This window comes from Recurvomyces mirabilis (genome assembly GCF_035927965.1).
Source record: "Recurvomyces mirabilis strain CCFEE 5264 chromosome Unknown scaffold_11, whole genome shotgun sequence".
In the NCBI taxonomy this organism is placed as follows: Eukaryota; Fungi; Ascomycota; class Dothideomycetes; order Mycosphaerellales; family Teratosphaeriaceae; genus Recurvomyces; species Recurvomyces mirabilis.
The window spans coordinates 429262-444076 of record NW_027041945.1 but is presented as its reverse complement, the minus strand read 5'-3'; the positions used below and the strand labels follow the sequence as shown (position 1 = coordinate 444076).

The window sequence follows — 14815 nt, the reverse complement described above, 5'->3', positions numbered from 1 at the left end:
TGTGTGGACTCGAGGCCGCAGCTCTGACTTTGGTAAGGCGACAATGGGTGGCATGTCTCAGGAATCTTTGGAGTCATCCACTGTTGAAGGTGGGGTGGTATGACTGGTGCCTTGCAAGGTTCGTAGCGATTCGAACGGCTGCCTTGCCTTGCCTTGCCTTGCCGCAGACGGCAGAGCTGCGCGATTGCCAAAGATCACAACGCAGTGATCTCGTGAAGAGGTTTGCGCGCCGCTTGGTCGAGCAGTGCACCGGTAGCGTGTTCGAGTCTGTCATGGGAGGGACGAGAGAAGCGCTGTAGGGCGGAAGGCGCAGCATTGAGGCATGAGGCCGCACGGATGGCGCGCAGCGGAGCCAAGGCTGTGAGAGGCCGCACTGTGGGCTCGGGCATTTCTAACCACTAGCGTCAACCGCTCTATATTCTGTGGTGGCTCAGGCATGTCAGGCAAGCAAACATATTCATCCGAGCGATGATTACGAAACAACAGACGACGATAACCCAGTCGCTCCGCGCTCCGATGCTTCCCACCAGACGGTCTTGACAGTGGCCGGCGGCTCTGGGCAGGTCATCAATCAAGGCGCTCTTACGGAGCTGCAAGGACTCTCGTGGCGCAGTCGGCAGTCTACTTGCATGTTGCCGCTGTCTCCACCTGGGGCCAGAAAAGAGTCAAGCGATGTATCATCATGTACAGTGCAACAAGAGACACCAGGAACACGTGGTCTGTGTAAGAGGATAGAATCGCGGATGAGAGCTGCATTCACTGCGTTTAGCTCAATTGACAGCTAGCTCTCGCCAGGGTGAGTCAAGGCTGCAGCCATTGGCTTGTCATGGATGACTCGAAAATCTGGCCAATGTCTCACGACATCCATTACATGTAGTGTCGTGACTGTCATACGTATCCACTACACACTATACGTGTCTACAACCCTGTCCAGCTGACTATCTGTATCCTCAGGTTTACATCATCAATGAGCATCAGGTAATAAGCAAGTGCTACAAGGGGGCTTATTTGGTGGCTAGCTCGCATCTCCATCAACGGCAACAGCACCAACTATCCTCACTTCGTCTTAAACATGCCCTGTCCAAGCGCAGTCAAATATCCGTACCTCGTCAACCAAGTTGGATCCAACCTTTCGGCGTTCCCACCACCTCCCACCGCAGCATTAGCAAGCCCATGCAATCCTCCAGCAACAGCATCACCTTCCACACCTTGACCCGGCCCATCACCGCCAGTCAGCCGCCGCTTCTTAGCAGTGACCAATTCCCGAATAGCCTCATCCCAACCCTCGCCCTTCTCCTTCCCAGCCAGTCCACGTCCTTCAGTAAGCGCCTCGATCATGACATCCAGCCCTTTCAGCGCTTCGTCGCGGGTCTTGGGGACGTCGCAGAGCTCGCAGAGGGTCATGGCTGAGAGTGCGGCGAAGTGATGGTTTAGTGGTGTGACGGGTGTGAGGCGGCTGTTGAGTACTGTTGCCACTTTGACCGCATGACCCACGAGCTCACTCGGCTCTGTGGTTGGGTTGAGACGCTTTATTAGCAGGTGGCAGTGGTGGTAGGAGAGATGCACGAGGTTCAAACTACCCCAGACACTTTCTACAGATTCGCGGAAGCGATCGATCTCACCTGCTAATGTCAGGCCGAGTAGGCTTGAGGCAGGATTGGATGGCGCCATCACATCTGTACTTGGTGTCTTCGTAGTCGTCAGGATGGCTGCCAGATGTCCGATGATGAAGCTGAGTCGTGCTAGATGATATGTACTTTCGCCGAGCAGGATCTGGTCTTCTGGTAGCAAAACCACGCTGTTCTCGGGTAGCTTCAGCAGGTCCGCTGTGGATGAGGCGTGCCAGCGATCTAGGATGAAAAGGACCCACCATACTCGTCTTGCGAGTCGTTCCTCGCTGTCACGGTCACCTTCCATGAACGATTGGCTGCCTGTCCTGATCATATTGATCTCAAGCTGACCTGCCACACCTGCCGCACGACCTAGCCATTCGGCACGAGACGGTCCAGCTTGGCCTCGAATAGTGGCAGGACCGTGATTATCGCTTTCCAGTGCCATGAGCAATAGCGTCTGCAAGTAGACCAGATTCGTCGAGACCGTGTGACTGCTTGGGTGGTCGAAAGGGTATCGTGCAAGCAGTTCTGCCGCCTTCTTCAGCGCTGTGTGGTACGCTGGATTTGGTCCTAGAGTAGTGGTTGGGAACGTCCTCATGAGACAATCCAGCGCAGCCAGACAAGCTTCGCGCAAGCTCGCCGGACACTCTGCCAGACTTTGCCGTAAACGATGCTTGCTGCTAGGGAGGAGCGGGAATGTCTGGTGGATGATTCGATAATACTCATCAATCACATCCTCGTCCCAATCAAAGGACATCACACTCGCGTTGTCGTCAGTCTCATAAGGAGGGCCGACCGGCTCCTGACGAATGTTACTCGCACCAGGACGCCAGAAAGGCTGCGGCTGATTCGTATTATGAGACTGCTGTAGCGGTGCTGGTGGAGCCGTATATGGGTTGAGCGGCATTGTCCTTTGCGGTGCCTGCATCTGCGCAATAGCTGCGGCAGCGCCACTGTGAGCTTGCCCATTGTGCATGTTCTCAGCGACGTCCCATGCTCGCTTGTCGCCCACACGCGGGTCGATAAGCTGGTCGCGTCCAAAGCCTTCGGCTGCCATGGCTTGCTGGACTTGCTGCAGCTCATAACGCGCATGTGGTGATACGCCAGGCGCGTGGACTTGACTCTCCAGACTGTTCAGTCTTTCGGCCAATTCCTTGATATAGCCTTTGCTCGGCCCACGTTTCATGGGTTGTCGGCTGAAGGCGCACCTTGCATTCGTCCTGTTGCAGTTGGAGCAAGCCGTCTGTCCCGACTCGTCTATGGCATCGCATCGGATCTTCTTCCGCCTGCACTCGTCACATGCTCGGCTGACCTTTGTACGCTCTTTCTTAGAGGCTCCGGCGTCAGGTGAGTCGGTCATTTGCACGGGCCCGGGTCCTTGCTGTTGCTGCTGCTGTTGTTGTTGTTGTTGCTGGTGTTGCTGCTGCTGCATCATCGCTGGCGGCGGATATGGCGGCGGCACAGGCGCGTTATAACCAGGAAACCCACCCAGCGCGTTTCCAAGGCTCGCGCGTAATTGTGCATCGTCCTGCGCGCCATTGTTGCGCTCTTGCTCTAGAGCTGTCCGTGGAGCCTCCTCTTGCTGTCGCTCATCGCGTCCGTATTCATGTGACGCGTTGTTGTCCTGATAGAAAGGTAAGCCGCTCTGCTGTTGCGGTGGGGACGGGTATCGTTCTGGCAAGCCACCGGCTGGGTCCATATTGGCCATTCTGATTCGGTGGTGGTGGAAGTGGTTGGGAGGCTATTGCGTCGTATTCATCCGTGGCACGAAGTCGCTGCGTGGTCGCGTATGTGTATCGCGAGCGTCGTATGGACACAATGTAGCTTTTACTCTCGATGTATGCTGTGTAGTGAGTAGAAACAGGTAGATTTGGTGGGTGCTAGCTCGGCTTTCCATGTGAGCTGCCAAGGAAAACGCGCTAGTGAGAGGGAATACCTTAGCCATTGTGAATCGCCTTACCGTTCATCAATGCCTACATCCCAAGACCTAGGAGATGGATGCTCTGCTAGTCTGAAGCGTGGTCATGGTCAGATGGGAGGAGGTGATGTCGAGATTGATTGAGCTGTCGGTGAAGGGTTTGTCCGGGCAATGACCTCTGATGAGCGAGCATGAATCAATACTACTTCGCCAACATCGACTAAGTCGAGGCAAGACAGTCGCTGTCGTATTCCGCGGGCCTGATATCAACTGCGCTGGGGTATAGCACTTCGGCGTGCCTGATGGAGGGTGTGCAAGCACGGATTAATGGCCTTTCATCTTAAGTGCCGTCTATATTACACTTTCAATCGACACCACGCGCGAGTCCTCCACCTGCTCTAGTCATACAGATTGTGAATGTGTTGCCATAGCAGGCCACGATGACTATCGCCACATCCCTCACGACGCACCCGCAACAGCCCTCGCCTGTGGCTGCGTAGCTGGACCAAGCAACATCTGAATATCAGCCAACCGACTGGTCTTCGTCTTCTCCCTCTTCCCAGCCTTCTCACTGAACGCAAGCTGCATCAACTCCCTAACGAAGAGTTCACGAGTCAGCATTGTTCTTTCATGAACATCGAAAATAGACTTACCTCTTCTGGGCTTGCACGGCCAAAGTCTTCTTCTCAATCGTGCCTTCGACCACAAGACGCCATACTCTCGTCTCCTTGCGCTGCCCTAATCTATGTACACGGTCAACAGCTTGATCTTCGATGGCTGGAGCCCACCAGGTATCTGATAAGATGACCTGGTTGGCAGCGGTGAGGTTGAGGCCAACAGCGCAGACACCAAGAGAAGCGAGCATGACAGTGCAGTCATCGTCCTTCTCCAGGGCCTGAAGAGCAGCGTCACGCTTCTGAGCGGACATTGTTCCGTCGATGCGGCAGTATTTGTAGCCGTCACGGTTGAAACGGCTCTGAACGATATCTAAGAAGCGAGTCCACTGCATGTCTGTTAGCACATGATCGATCCCGCCAATGCTTACTGCCAGACTCACCTGCGAGAATATGATCGTCTTGTCGTGTTTGGCTTTCGTAGCACCAAGGATCTCTACCAGAGCTTCAAGCTTACTACTCGATTGAGTGAGATCCATCTCATCATCGGCCTCCTCGTCACCTTCGTGAGCAGGTGACACCAACACAGAGTCGTCCTTGAGATCGGCACGACACATAGGACACTTGTGCTGCGTCTCAATGGCCTTGCTGATACATTCCCGGCCGAAAAAATGGCCGCAAGTCGTGATGACAGGATCGTGCAAGATTTCCAAGCATACAGCGCAGTCTTCTTGCGATTCTATCTGCACCTGCAAGATGTCCTGCAATGCTTTCTGATTCTCGGGTGTCAAGTTAACAGTCTTCTGATCGTGCAGCTGGGCAAGGAGGCTTGTAACACGCTCGCCGCACAGTTGCCAGTGGTTGCAGCATTGACGCATTCTTAGCAAGATCTCCAGCAGATGGTTATAAGCTGAGCTGACATTCCCAGGCTTCTTTTTTTGAACGTCCTTGAGCAGACCTTGGGCTTCAGTCTCGAGCGCACTGTATCGCTCGCGTTCTTTTGGTGTGAACCGGACAGGGTGCATGAACTCTTCGAGCTGAGGGAGGCGAAGATCAATAAAAGCCATGTCCTTGCGACGGCGAAGAGTGAGGGCCTTCATGATAGCTTGCAGCAGGTACACAGCGCTTGGATCGCCACTCTTCAGTGGTCGAGTGAGAACACTGTTCCATACTGGCAACTGTTCTAAGCCACCAGTGACGCCAAGAAATCGTAGGGCACTGTAGAGATCTTTAAGTGAATTGACGATTGGTGTACCAGTCAAGACCCAGCGCGAACGTGAGGTGAGTGCTGTCACAGCAGCTGCACCCTTTGAGGCTGGATTTCGCACGATGTGGCCTTCGTCCAGAATGATGCGACGCCACTCCATGCTGTAGAGACCAGTAGACCTCAGCTGTTGCTCCGGCTGCTTGCTGCCACCGCTGCCTCGAGGCATATAGTCGCCAGCTAGGGTTTGGTAGGTTGTGATAACGACGTCGTACTGCTGGAAGTCCGCGGCCTTTATTTTGACGCGGCCAGAGCCGTGATAGGTATACACTTTCAGTGCTTGGTCCGCGCGGATGTGATGAGCGATTTGCCCACTCCAGTTGGACATGACTGACAGTGGCGCGACAACTAGAGTAGTGCCCCGGCCATTCTTCTCAGCATCAGCAATCAGCAAAGATATGACTTCTAGCGTTTTGCCTAAGTAAGTGATCAGTATTCGTGTATATTACAATTGAGATTGAGTCTATACCCACCCAAGCCCATATCATCTGCGAGGATACCACCGCTTATCAGGGTCGGCGCCGTTGCGGTGGGATGATTGGTAGCGATGTTGACAAAAGCATTTGCTTGACGGTCATGAGGCTTCCATAATTGCACAGAATCCTTGGAGCCTTGCTGTGGTAGCGTCGGATCTTCTTGGTCCAGCATCCACCGCAGTGCTTGCAGCTGGTACGGCAGCATATCTGTCTTAATCGCAGCTGGCTGTTGGGTCGTAGGCATATTCGCCAGCGCTTCCTCTTGCATACCGTATTGGTCGGTGGCGCCGCCCGCAGCACGAGGATTGAATCGTTGGGACACCTCCATGAGATCCTCCATGACGGGTTGACCACTTGGTCCAGCCATAGTCTGATTGGTGTACTGCGAGTTAGGGTTGAGAGAAACTTGAGCGCCACCTCTGCCACCGGCAGCAGCAGCACGTCGAGCTTCAACGAGACGCTTCTTCTCTTCCTTCTCCTTTTCCTTGCGCTGCCGTTCATGTTCCTTCTGCCATTCCTTCTCGCGTTTCTCAGCTTCCTGGAGTGCTCTAGTCGGTAGCTTATCAGCAGCCATCTTCGTTCGCAGATCAAGTCCAGCAGGGGAGTTGGGGTCAGGGCCTAGCAAATTGACCTCAAGTGGACAGTCGTAAGTACCAATGCTACCTGCAAGGCGACCGTCGATACACAGCCAGCCGCGATCCAGATACTTGGCCAGCTTCTCGGCAATGCGTTTCGGAATGTGGCCGATTTGCTGATGTGCAATGTTGTCGACGCGGATGGCATTCTTGTCGTATGGGTTGCCGGGTTCGCGAAGCAGCAATACATACTCGCCAGGGGAAGCCAGCCCGCGATAGTACTGCACGCCTACGATTTTGGTAGGGAGGTCTCCATAGCGGTGAAGCTCGTCATGATCCGCAGCATTTTGCGTCGAAGATACTATTTCATCGACATCCACTGTATCCTCGTCATCTGGAACAAGCCAGGCCTCACGCTCGGCCTGGTTATGCGCGTTGGAGATAGCGGAACTTGAATAAGGTTCATAGACAGACTGATGACCACTCGGAGTACTACTGCTGGGAATTTGCCCATTGATAAATGACGGCGTCCTGTTCGACGTAGCCGCATCAGACTGCTGAGCTGCTGGCTGGTTTCCAACGCGTCGCGAGTTGACTGCCGCAGCGCCTTTCTGGATCTTGGCTGGCGCTTCGTCCTCAGAGCTGTCGAGAGTCAAGTCGATAATACGCTTGCGCTTCTGATTTGTATTGGCGGTGTCCAATCTAGCATTGGCGTCTCGCTTCGACAGTGCCGTGGGTGCCATGATAGGCCCGTTACTAGAGAGTCTTGAAGAAGGAAGGCGTGTCAAACCGAACAGCTCACCTTTTCCCCACAATAATGCAGTAGCTAGCGCGAGACATTCACGACGACACGTGATCTGCGAGCTGTTGGTGGGCTTTCCTTATCAGTCCTTTGATAACCTTCACATGGTCCATGGACAGGCCAGAAGTGAGTTATGGTGAGGAGTCCAAAATGGTGAAGGTGTTCGTACATAGCGAGCATAATGGTATGGATAGCGTCTAAGCCGTTGACATCATCACTCGAAGGTTCACTATGCTGGGTACTTGTTGGTAAGAGCAGACCAGTCTCAACTTTTCCTTTTGTTCCCTCGATTCATAGTATCCCCAAAGAGAGACTGAGTCGCAATAATGCCCCGCAAGAAGAGCACAGTGAAAGCAACGGCGGATGGTCCAAAGCAGAAACCTGAGGTTAAAGAGGAAGCGAAGACCACGCCGAAGGACTACCCAAAGCAGGAGCAGGAGCAGGGTGCTGAGGACAAGCACGCAGGCCAGTCCGATTCCAAGGCCAAGGCAACAAATAAGCGCAAGAAGCAGGCCAGCAATGACGAACCACAAAAAGCAGCTCGTCGCTCAGGTCGTGGTGCACCAAAAGCCACACCTTCAAAGCTGCAGCTGCTGAAGTACATGTTATCGAAGGACGCCGAAGCACTATGTCGACCTGATGACGAAACGCAACATATGAAGACGCGAGGCAATATCAAAACATACTCTTCCAGTGTGATGAATCCATACGAAGAGCTGATGTGCGCGATTGTCCTATCACGACCTATCTCTCATCGACTAGGACTCCGAACAATACGCACCATTCTCAATGACCCGTACAACTTCACGTCTGCCCGCGCGACCAAAGATTCAGGCTCCGAAAAGCAGCATCAAGCACTCTGGGATGCGCGAACGCAGCACAAGGATAAGACAGCCGCACAGATTGGAGAACTCGCAGAAGTCGTTCTGCAAAAGTTCACAACTTCAAACGACAAGGAAGGCACAGAGATGCAAAAGGTCCGCGATGACTGTAATCGAGATGTCGACAAAGAGCGGCAGTATCTCAAGGACAACATCAAAGGGCTCGGTAATACAGGCCTCGATATCTTCTTTCGTCGTGTTCAGTGGTTGTGGGATGCTGGATATCCCTTTGTTGACAACAGAACCATGCAGAGCTTGCACAAGCTGGGTCTGCCAGACGAAGGCGAGGAGTTGCACGAACTCATAGTACAGCACTGGAGTGAGCTCGACACTAAGGTAGTCACTGGAAGTGATGAGGATATGAAGAAGCGCAGAGCTCTGGTGACGGTGTTGGAGAGAGCTACGGGCAGTGATCTGGAAGGGAAGCACGAGGCATTGCTTGCGGCAGCAGCAGCGTGATTCAGCATGGCTGATAGCCTTTGCCTGATATGGGAATGGTGGTAGACGAACTAGATCTATTGTTTTCATGCTTCAAGAGACTGGACGTGGCCTCTACTGCTCCGCGTAGAGCCGAATGCTGTCTACGAGCAGCCCTCGACTTCACGTAGACCTAGAAGATCCCTGCCTAGCTCAATCGAAAGGGACTAACCCAAGTTGCTTGTTATAAGTCACCTCGCACCTCGCATTCGTGTAGTGAATATTGTCGTCTGGTTGGCTTATAGGGTCACGCGTCGTGAACACCACGAACGCCGGGGTGTGATAAAGCCGATCTCCGTGCAACGCCTCCAATCGAGATCGACGGAGATCTAGACTTGGCAACGCCATCGCATCATTACGACATTTGTATGCAGAGGAGATGGTCGGACTATGATTAGGGCTGCTACAACCACACGTAGGCTCTAAAGCACGCGTGGCGCCCCAGTTCGAGCAACAGCCGTAGCCGGTACATTCTCTATCTGGTGAATATGTAGGGCAGGTGCTGCTGCAAACCTTGTGATCCCATAAAGTGCTCGAGTGAGCAGTATTCACGCCCGTGTCTGTATTTGAATCGTGCCTGGTCGCTGTGCTACTGGGGAGGACCATTCCGCAGCAGACATGGCTTCTGACGACAGGTCTACGCCGCTCGATAGCAACATACCTGGTGGCTGGCCAGCAACCCCATCTACACGACAGCAGTCATATTCAAGCTACATTGGCCGGCCGTCTGTCCCTTCGCGTCTTGCCAGCCATGTCGAGGAACAACGAAGGCCGCAGCCACTGACGCAAGACGTTGAAGTGGGTAAGCAAGAACATCACATCGTCGAGGATGAGACCGTGTCACAATCTTATGGAATTGCAAATGATGCACCCATCCTCGGTTATGGCGCGACGTCTTATAGGGACTCCACGGCAACTGGACTGAGCGATGACACGGCTGTAGCTTCTTCAATGTACCCTTCCTCCATGCCTTCGCCTCCGCCCGCGCAAGCTCATCCAACGGAAGAAGTGGAAGTGCTTCATCATGACTCCACCCCGAGTATCAAGGACGATGAGAAGCCACAACGGCCAACTCTGGAGACCACTCCCAGCAGACGTGCCATGACCGAGGACGATGTGAGGCGCCACCTTTCGCGCCGCAATACAAGTAAAAGTGGCGAGCTACTGAGCCGCGCTCAAACGCAGGACGATGTCGATGACATGGCGGAGATCAACAAGCTCATGTCTCGCATGTTCGGTCGAACTCGTCAGGAACACTCGGAGGAAGAGAAGACGAGGCATGTCGGAGTCGTCTTCAAAAATCTCACAGTCAAAGGCATGGGTCTTGGAGCTGCTCTGCAACCCACCTTCGGTGACGTCTTCCTTGGCTTGCCTCGCTTCTTTGGCAATTTGTTTACGAAGGGCCCGCGGAAAGCCGCAGGTAAACCACCTGTCAAGACCATCATTGACGACTTCTCCGGCTGCGTGCGTCCGGGTGAAATGTTATTGGTTTTAGGACGACCTGGTTCCGGATGCTCAACTTTCTTGAAGGTACTTGGTAATCAGCGATTCGGCTACGAGAGTGTGGATGGCGAGGTCGCCTACGGAGGAACAAACTGGCACGAGATGCTGAAGAAATACCGTGGGGAGGTACTTTACAATGGCGAAGATGACTTACATTATGCCACTATCTCTGTCAAGAACACACTGGAGTTCGCACTGAAGTGTAAGACACCGGGCAAGGAGAGCCGGAACGAAGAGGAGACCGCCAAGGAATATGTGGCCAGCTTCCTCAAGGCTTGCACATCCTTACTTTGGATTTCTCACACATTAGGTACCAAGGTGGGCAACGAGTACGTCAGGGGAGTAAGTGGTGGCGAAAAGAAGAGAGTCAGTATCGCTGAGGCCATGATCACTAAGGCCTCTACGCAAATGTGGGACAACAGCAGCCGTGGCTTGGATGCAAGTACCGCGTTGGAGTACGTCGAATCGCTCAGATCACTAACCAATATGGCCCACATATCCACAGGTGTCGCGCTCTATCAATGTGGAGAGGGCCTGTATGCATGCTTCGATAAGGTCATGCTCATCGACCAGGGCAGATGCGCATATTTTGGCCACACAGAAGATGCTGCCAGATATTTCGAAGATCTTGGATTCCAACGCCCGGATAGGTGGACCACAGCCGACTTTCTGACCTCTGTTACCGACAAGCACGAGAGGAGGATCAAGGAGGGCTGGGAGGACCGAGTCCCTCGTACCGCAGACGAATTTGGCGACCTCTTCGTTAAAAGCGAACAACACCAACGCAACTTGAAAGAGATCGAGGATTTCAAGCAGGAGGCTGAGCTTCAAGCTGAGGAACGCAAGAAGGCCCAGGGCAAGGCCACCAAGCGGAAGAATTACACCATACCTTTCTACAAGCAAGTGATTGCTTGCACTCACAGACAGTTCCTTGTCATGTTCGGTGACAGACAGTCGCTCGGAGGCAAATGGGGTGGCATTCTCTTCCAGGCGCTGATCGTGGGTTCGCTATTTTACAACCTGCCAGGTACTGCTCTTGGAGTTTTCCCGCGTGGAGGTGTGATCTTCTTCATGCTGCTTTTCAACGCTCTGTTGGCCTTGGCGGAGCTTACGGTAGGTCACTTGATGACCCTATCGACCAGAAGACGTTACTGATGTCGATGTAGGCTGCTTTTGAGTCCCGACCCATCCTTCTGAAGCATAAATCATACCAGTTCTATCGTCCTGCCGCATACGCTATCGCTCAAACAACGGTGGATGTGCCATTGGTCTTCGTTCAGGTCTTCATCTTCGACATCGTCGTGTACTTCATGGCTGGCCTCTCGCGCACTGCTTCACAATTCTTTATCAGCTTATTGTTCCTCTTTATGCTGACCATGACGATGTATGCACTGTTCCGAGCCGTGGGCGCGTTGGTGGGATCCTTGGATGACGCCACCAAGATCACAGGTGTGCTCATACAGGCACTCGGTAAGACTTGACCCAAATTTTGTAAGACGAACGGTTATGCTGACATGGTCTCTCTTAGTTGTGTACACCGGGTATCTCATTCCGCCTTCGAAGATGCACCCATGGTTCTCATGGATCCGATGGATCAACCCAGTAAGTTCTGTCTGTCTGGAATTGACTGAGATTTTCACTAATCAGTCCTCTTTTTCTGCAGGTCCAGTACGGCTTCGAAGCGCTGATGGCGAACGAGTTCGCAACACTGCAAATCCAGTGTGAGCCTCCATTCTTGGTTCCTTCTGGTCCAGGGTCGAGCGCGCAGCACCAAGGATGTACCCTGCAGGGCAGCGCTCCAGACAGCAGTGTTGTCAGTGGTGCAGCGTACATCGAAACTGCGTATACTTATTCAAGATCACACCTGTGGAGAAACTTTGGCTTCATATGCGCTTTCTTCGCTGCTTTCGTCTTCCTCACTGCCCTAGGCATGGAAATACAGAAGCCAAACAAAGGTGGTGGAGCCGTCACGATCTACAAGCGTGGCCAGGTGCCCAAGTCTGTTGAGAAAGCACTGGAGACTGGTGACAACTCTACTGATCTTGAAAAGACCAAGAGCGGGACTCACGATCCGACAGCCATTCAGGAAGCTGAGAAGAAGCAATCTGATTCTAGTGAATCAGAAGGCGATTCTGCCGTCGAAGGTGTGGCGAAGAATGATACCATCTTTACCTTCCAGAACGTGAACTACACTATCCCATATGAAGGTGGCGAGCGACAGCTGCTCCAAAACGTACAAGGGTTCGTACGTCCTGGCAAGCTCACAGCACTGATGGGTGCTTCCGGTGCTGGAAAGACGACACTTCTTAACACTGTCGCACAACGCATCAACTTCGGCGTTGTTAGTGGTGACTTCTTCGTCGACGGTCGTCCTTTACCAAGATCTTTCCAACGATCTACTGGCTTCGCAGAGCAGCAAGACGTCCACGAGCCTACCGCTACAGTGCGAGAGGCACTCCGATTCAGCGCCAAGCTTCGCCAGCCTCGTGAGGTACCTCTGCACGAGAAGTACGAATATGTGGAGACCATCTTGAAGTTACTGGAAATGCAGGATATCGCCGGTGCGACCATTGGCAAGATCGGTTCTGGTTTGAACCAAGAACAACGTAAGCGTTTGACTATAGGCGTCGAGCTGGCAAGTAAGCCAGAGCTTCTGATGTTTCTGGACGAGCCGACTTCTGGACTGGACTCTGGAGCAGCTTTCAATATTGTTCGCTTCCTGAGGAAACTCGCCGACGCTGGACAAGCAATCTTATGCACTATTCATCAACCGTCAGCTGTTCTATTCGAGGAGTTTGATGAGCTTATTCTGCTGAAGTCTGGAGGTCGTCTGGTCTACCAGGGAGAGCTCGGGCATGATTCCAGAAAGCTCATTGACTACTTTGAGGCTAATGGAGGCAAGAAGTGTCCGCCCACGACTAACCCTGTAAGCAAACTATGACGAAAGCTGATAGTACCAATTGACAACCTGCTAATTTCATACCTACAGGCTGAATATATGCTCGATGTGATCGGAGCTGGCAATCCTGAGTACAAGGGTCAAGACTGGGGTGATGTCTGGCAGGACTCTCGCGAGAACAACACTCTTGGTGAAGAAATTCAGAAGATCGCTGCTGACCGCCGAAACAATGTAGACGGCGGCGAGACGACGGACCAGCGAGAGTTTGCAATGCCACTCGGAACACAGGTCTACACTGTCGTCCACCGGAACTTCGTCGCCTACTGGCGCTCCAAGGATTATCTCCTCGGAAAGTTCGCACTACACATCATCACAGGTCTCTTCAACGCCTTTACTTTCTGGAACCTCGGCCATTCGCAGGTCGATATGCAATCGCGGCTGTTCAGTATCTTCATGACACTGACCATCAGTCCGCCACTGATCCAACAGCTTCAGCCAAAATACCTCGAGCTACGCCAGATCTACGAGTCTCGAGAACGGAATTCGAAGATCTACAGCTGGTTCGCCTTCACCTGTGCAGCTATCTTGCCTGAGCTGCCATGGAGTTTCTTGGCTGGTACCATCTACTGGTAAGCACACCTCAGTCTCTAAATCATGATATAGTGCAGTACTGACCAAGAGTGACAGGGCTGCGTGGTATTGGCCACCACACTTCAGCTACGACAGCTTCACAAGCGCTTCTGTCTGGCTCTTTGTGACCTTGTTCGAAGTGTTCTATGTATCCTGTAGGTCGTCATCTACGTCTCTGAGCATTTAGGGTACCTCTCAGCGTCTTGATGAAGAACCTGCGCTGACAGTCCTTCTCAAAACCTAGTCGGCCAAGCGATTGCATCTTTCGCACCCAACGAATTGCTCGCCAGCTTACTCGTACCGCTGTTCTTCCTTTTCGTGGTATCATTCTGTGGTGTCGTGGTCCCATACGCCAGCTTGCCATAGTAAGTTGATCTCGAGAACTGAGAGAAAGCGAATGCTGACGTCTCATAGCTTCTGGCGTGCATGGATGTATTGGCTTTCACCTTTCAAGTACTTGCTCGAAGGACTGCTTGGCTTGGTCACCCATGGCCAGGTCGTTCAGTGCGATGAGTCGGAGTTGGCACGTTTCAGTGCTCCCCCTGGACAGACTTGTCAGAGCTATGCCGGCCCGTACGTTGCTCAGGCTGGCGGCTACGTTACAACACTCGAGTCAGGCCTTTGTGGGGTCTGTCAGTACAGCAGTGGTGATGAGTTCGCTGCGAGCTTCAATGTCTATTACCGAGTAAGTTTATGTCTCCCACCTGTCGTGTGGGAACGATCTAGCTGACAGACTGCACAGTATGTGTGGCGAGACTACGGCATCTTTTGGGCATTCTGCATCTTCAACATCGTGGTGATCTTCTTCTGTTCATGGCTTTACTTGCAGGGTGGCAGGAAGGTAAAAGCCGCTCTGAGTCCGAAGGCTAGGAAAGAAAGGAAAGCCTCAAAGTCGAGACGGCAGGAAGCAGCTGGCGACAAGGCTTGAGCGGCATTTGTTGCAGAGGTAGGACATGCATCCCATTGTTGTGTACTATGGAGCCAAAGTACGGTACAGTAGCTCAAATGCAATACTGATCGTCCGGACGCGATGTATATGGGGGACTGCTGTCATTTACAATAGACTGTGCCGCTTGGCAACCAAACACGATTTCATCGACATCCGGAATAATGAGATTTTGACACGGCATCAGCTCGTCTGGTCGTGTTTACGCTAGAGCTCG

At 52.9% G+C, this 14815-nt stretch overlaps 4 protein-coding genes across 4 annotated transcripts; 2 read left to right on the top strand and 2 right to left on the bottom strand.

Moving 5' to 3' along the window:
- Positions 1-1056: 1056 nt before the first annotated feature.
- Positions 1057-3321, bottom strand: RGT1 (Glucose-responsive transcription factor; the record flags this gene model as incomplete). The annotated part of the gene is made up of 2 exons (XM_064837574.1): positions 1057-1508; positions 1623-3321. The coding sequence occupies 2 exons, from the start codon at positions 3319-3321 to the stop codon at positions 1057-1059; spliced, it is 2151 nt and encodes a 716-aa protein (XP_064694897.1).
- Positions 3322-3990: 669 nt separating this feature from the next.
- LTS14_004873 (uncharacterized protein) lies at positions 3991-7203 on the bottom strand (the record flags this gene model as incomplete). The annotated part of the gene is made up of 4 exons (XM_064837573.1): positions 3991-4126; positions 4185-4534; positions 4589-5826; positions 5883-7203. The coding sequence occupies 4 exons, from the start codon at positions 7201-7203 to the stop codon at positions 3991-3993; spliced, it is 3045 nt and encodes a 1014-aa protein (XP_064694896.1).
- A 385-nt stretch (positions 7204-7588) lies between these two features.
- Positions 7589-8602, top strand: LTS14_004872 (uncharacterized protein; the record flags this gene model as incomplete). Its single annotated transcript, XM_064837572.1, has 1 exon — positions 7589-8602. One exon carries the CDS (start codon positions 7589-7591, stop codon positions 8600-8602), a length of 1014 nt encoding a protein of 337 aa, XP_064694895.1.
- A 636-nt stretch (positions 8603-9238) lies between these two features.
- Positions 9239-14580, top strand: SNQ2_2 (ATP-binding cassette transporter snq2; the record flags this gene model as incomplete). The annotated part of the gene is made up of 9 exons (XM_064837571.1): positions 9239-11236; positions 11290-11593; positions 11652-11725; positions 11787-13049; positions 13113-13651; positions 13710-13807; positions 13897-14017; positions 14067-14337; positions 14395-14580. 9 exons carry the CDS (start codon positions 9239-9241, stop codon positions 14578-14580), a joined length of 4854 nt encoding a protein of 1617 aa, XP_064694894.1.
- Positions 14581-14815: the final 235 nt, after the last annotated feature.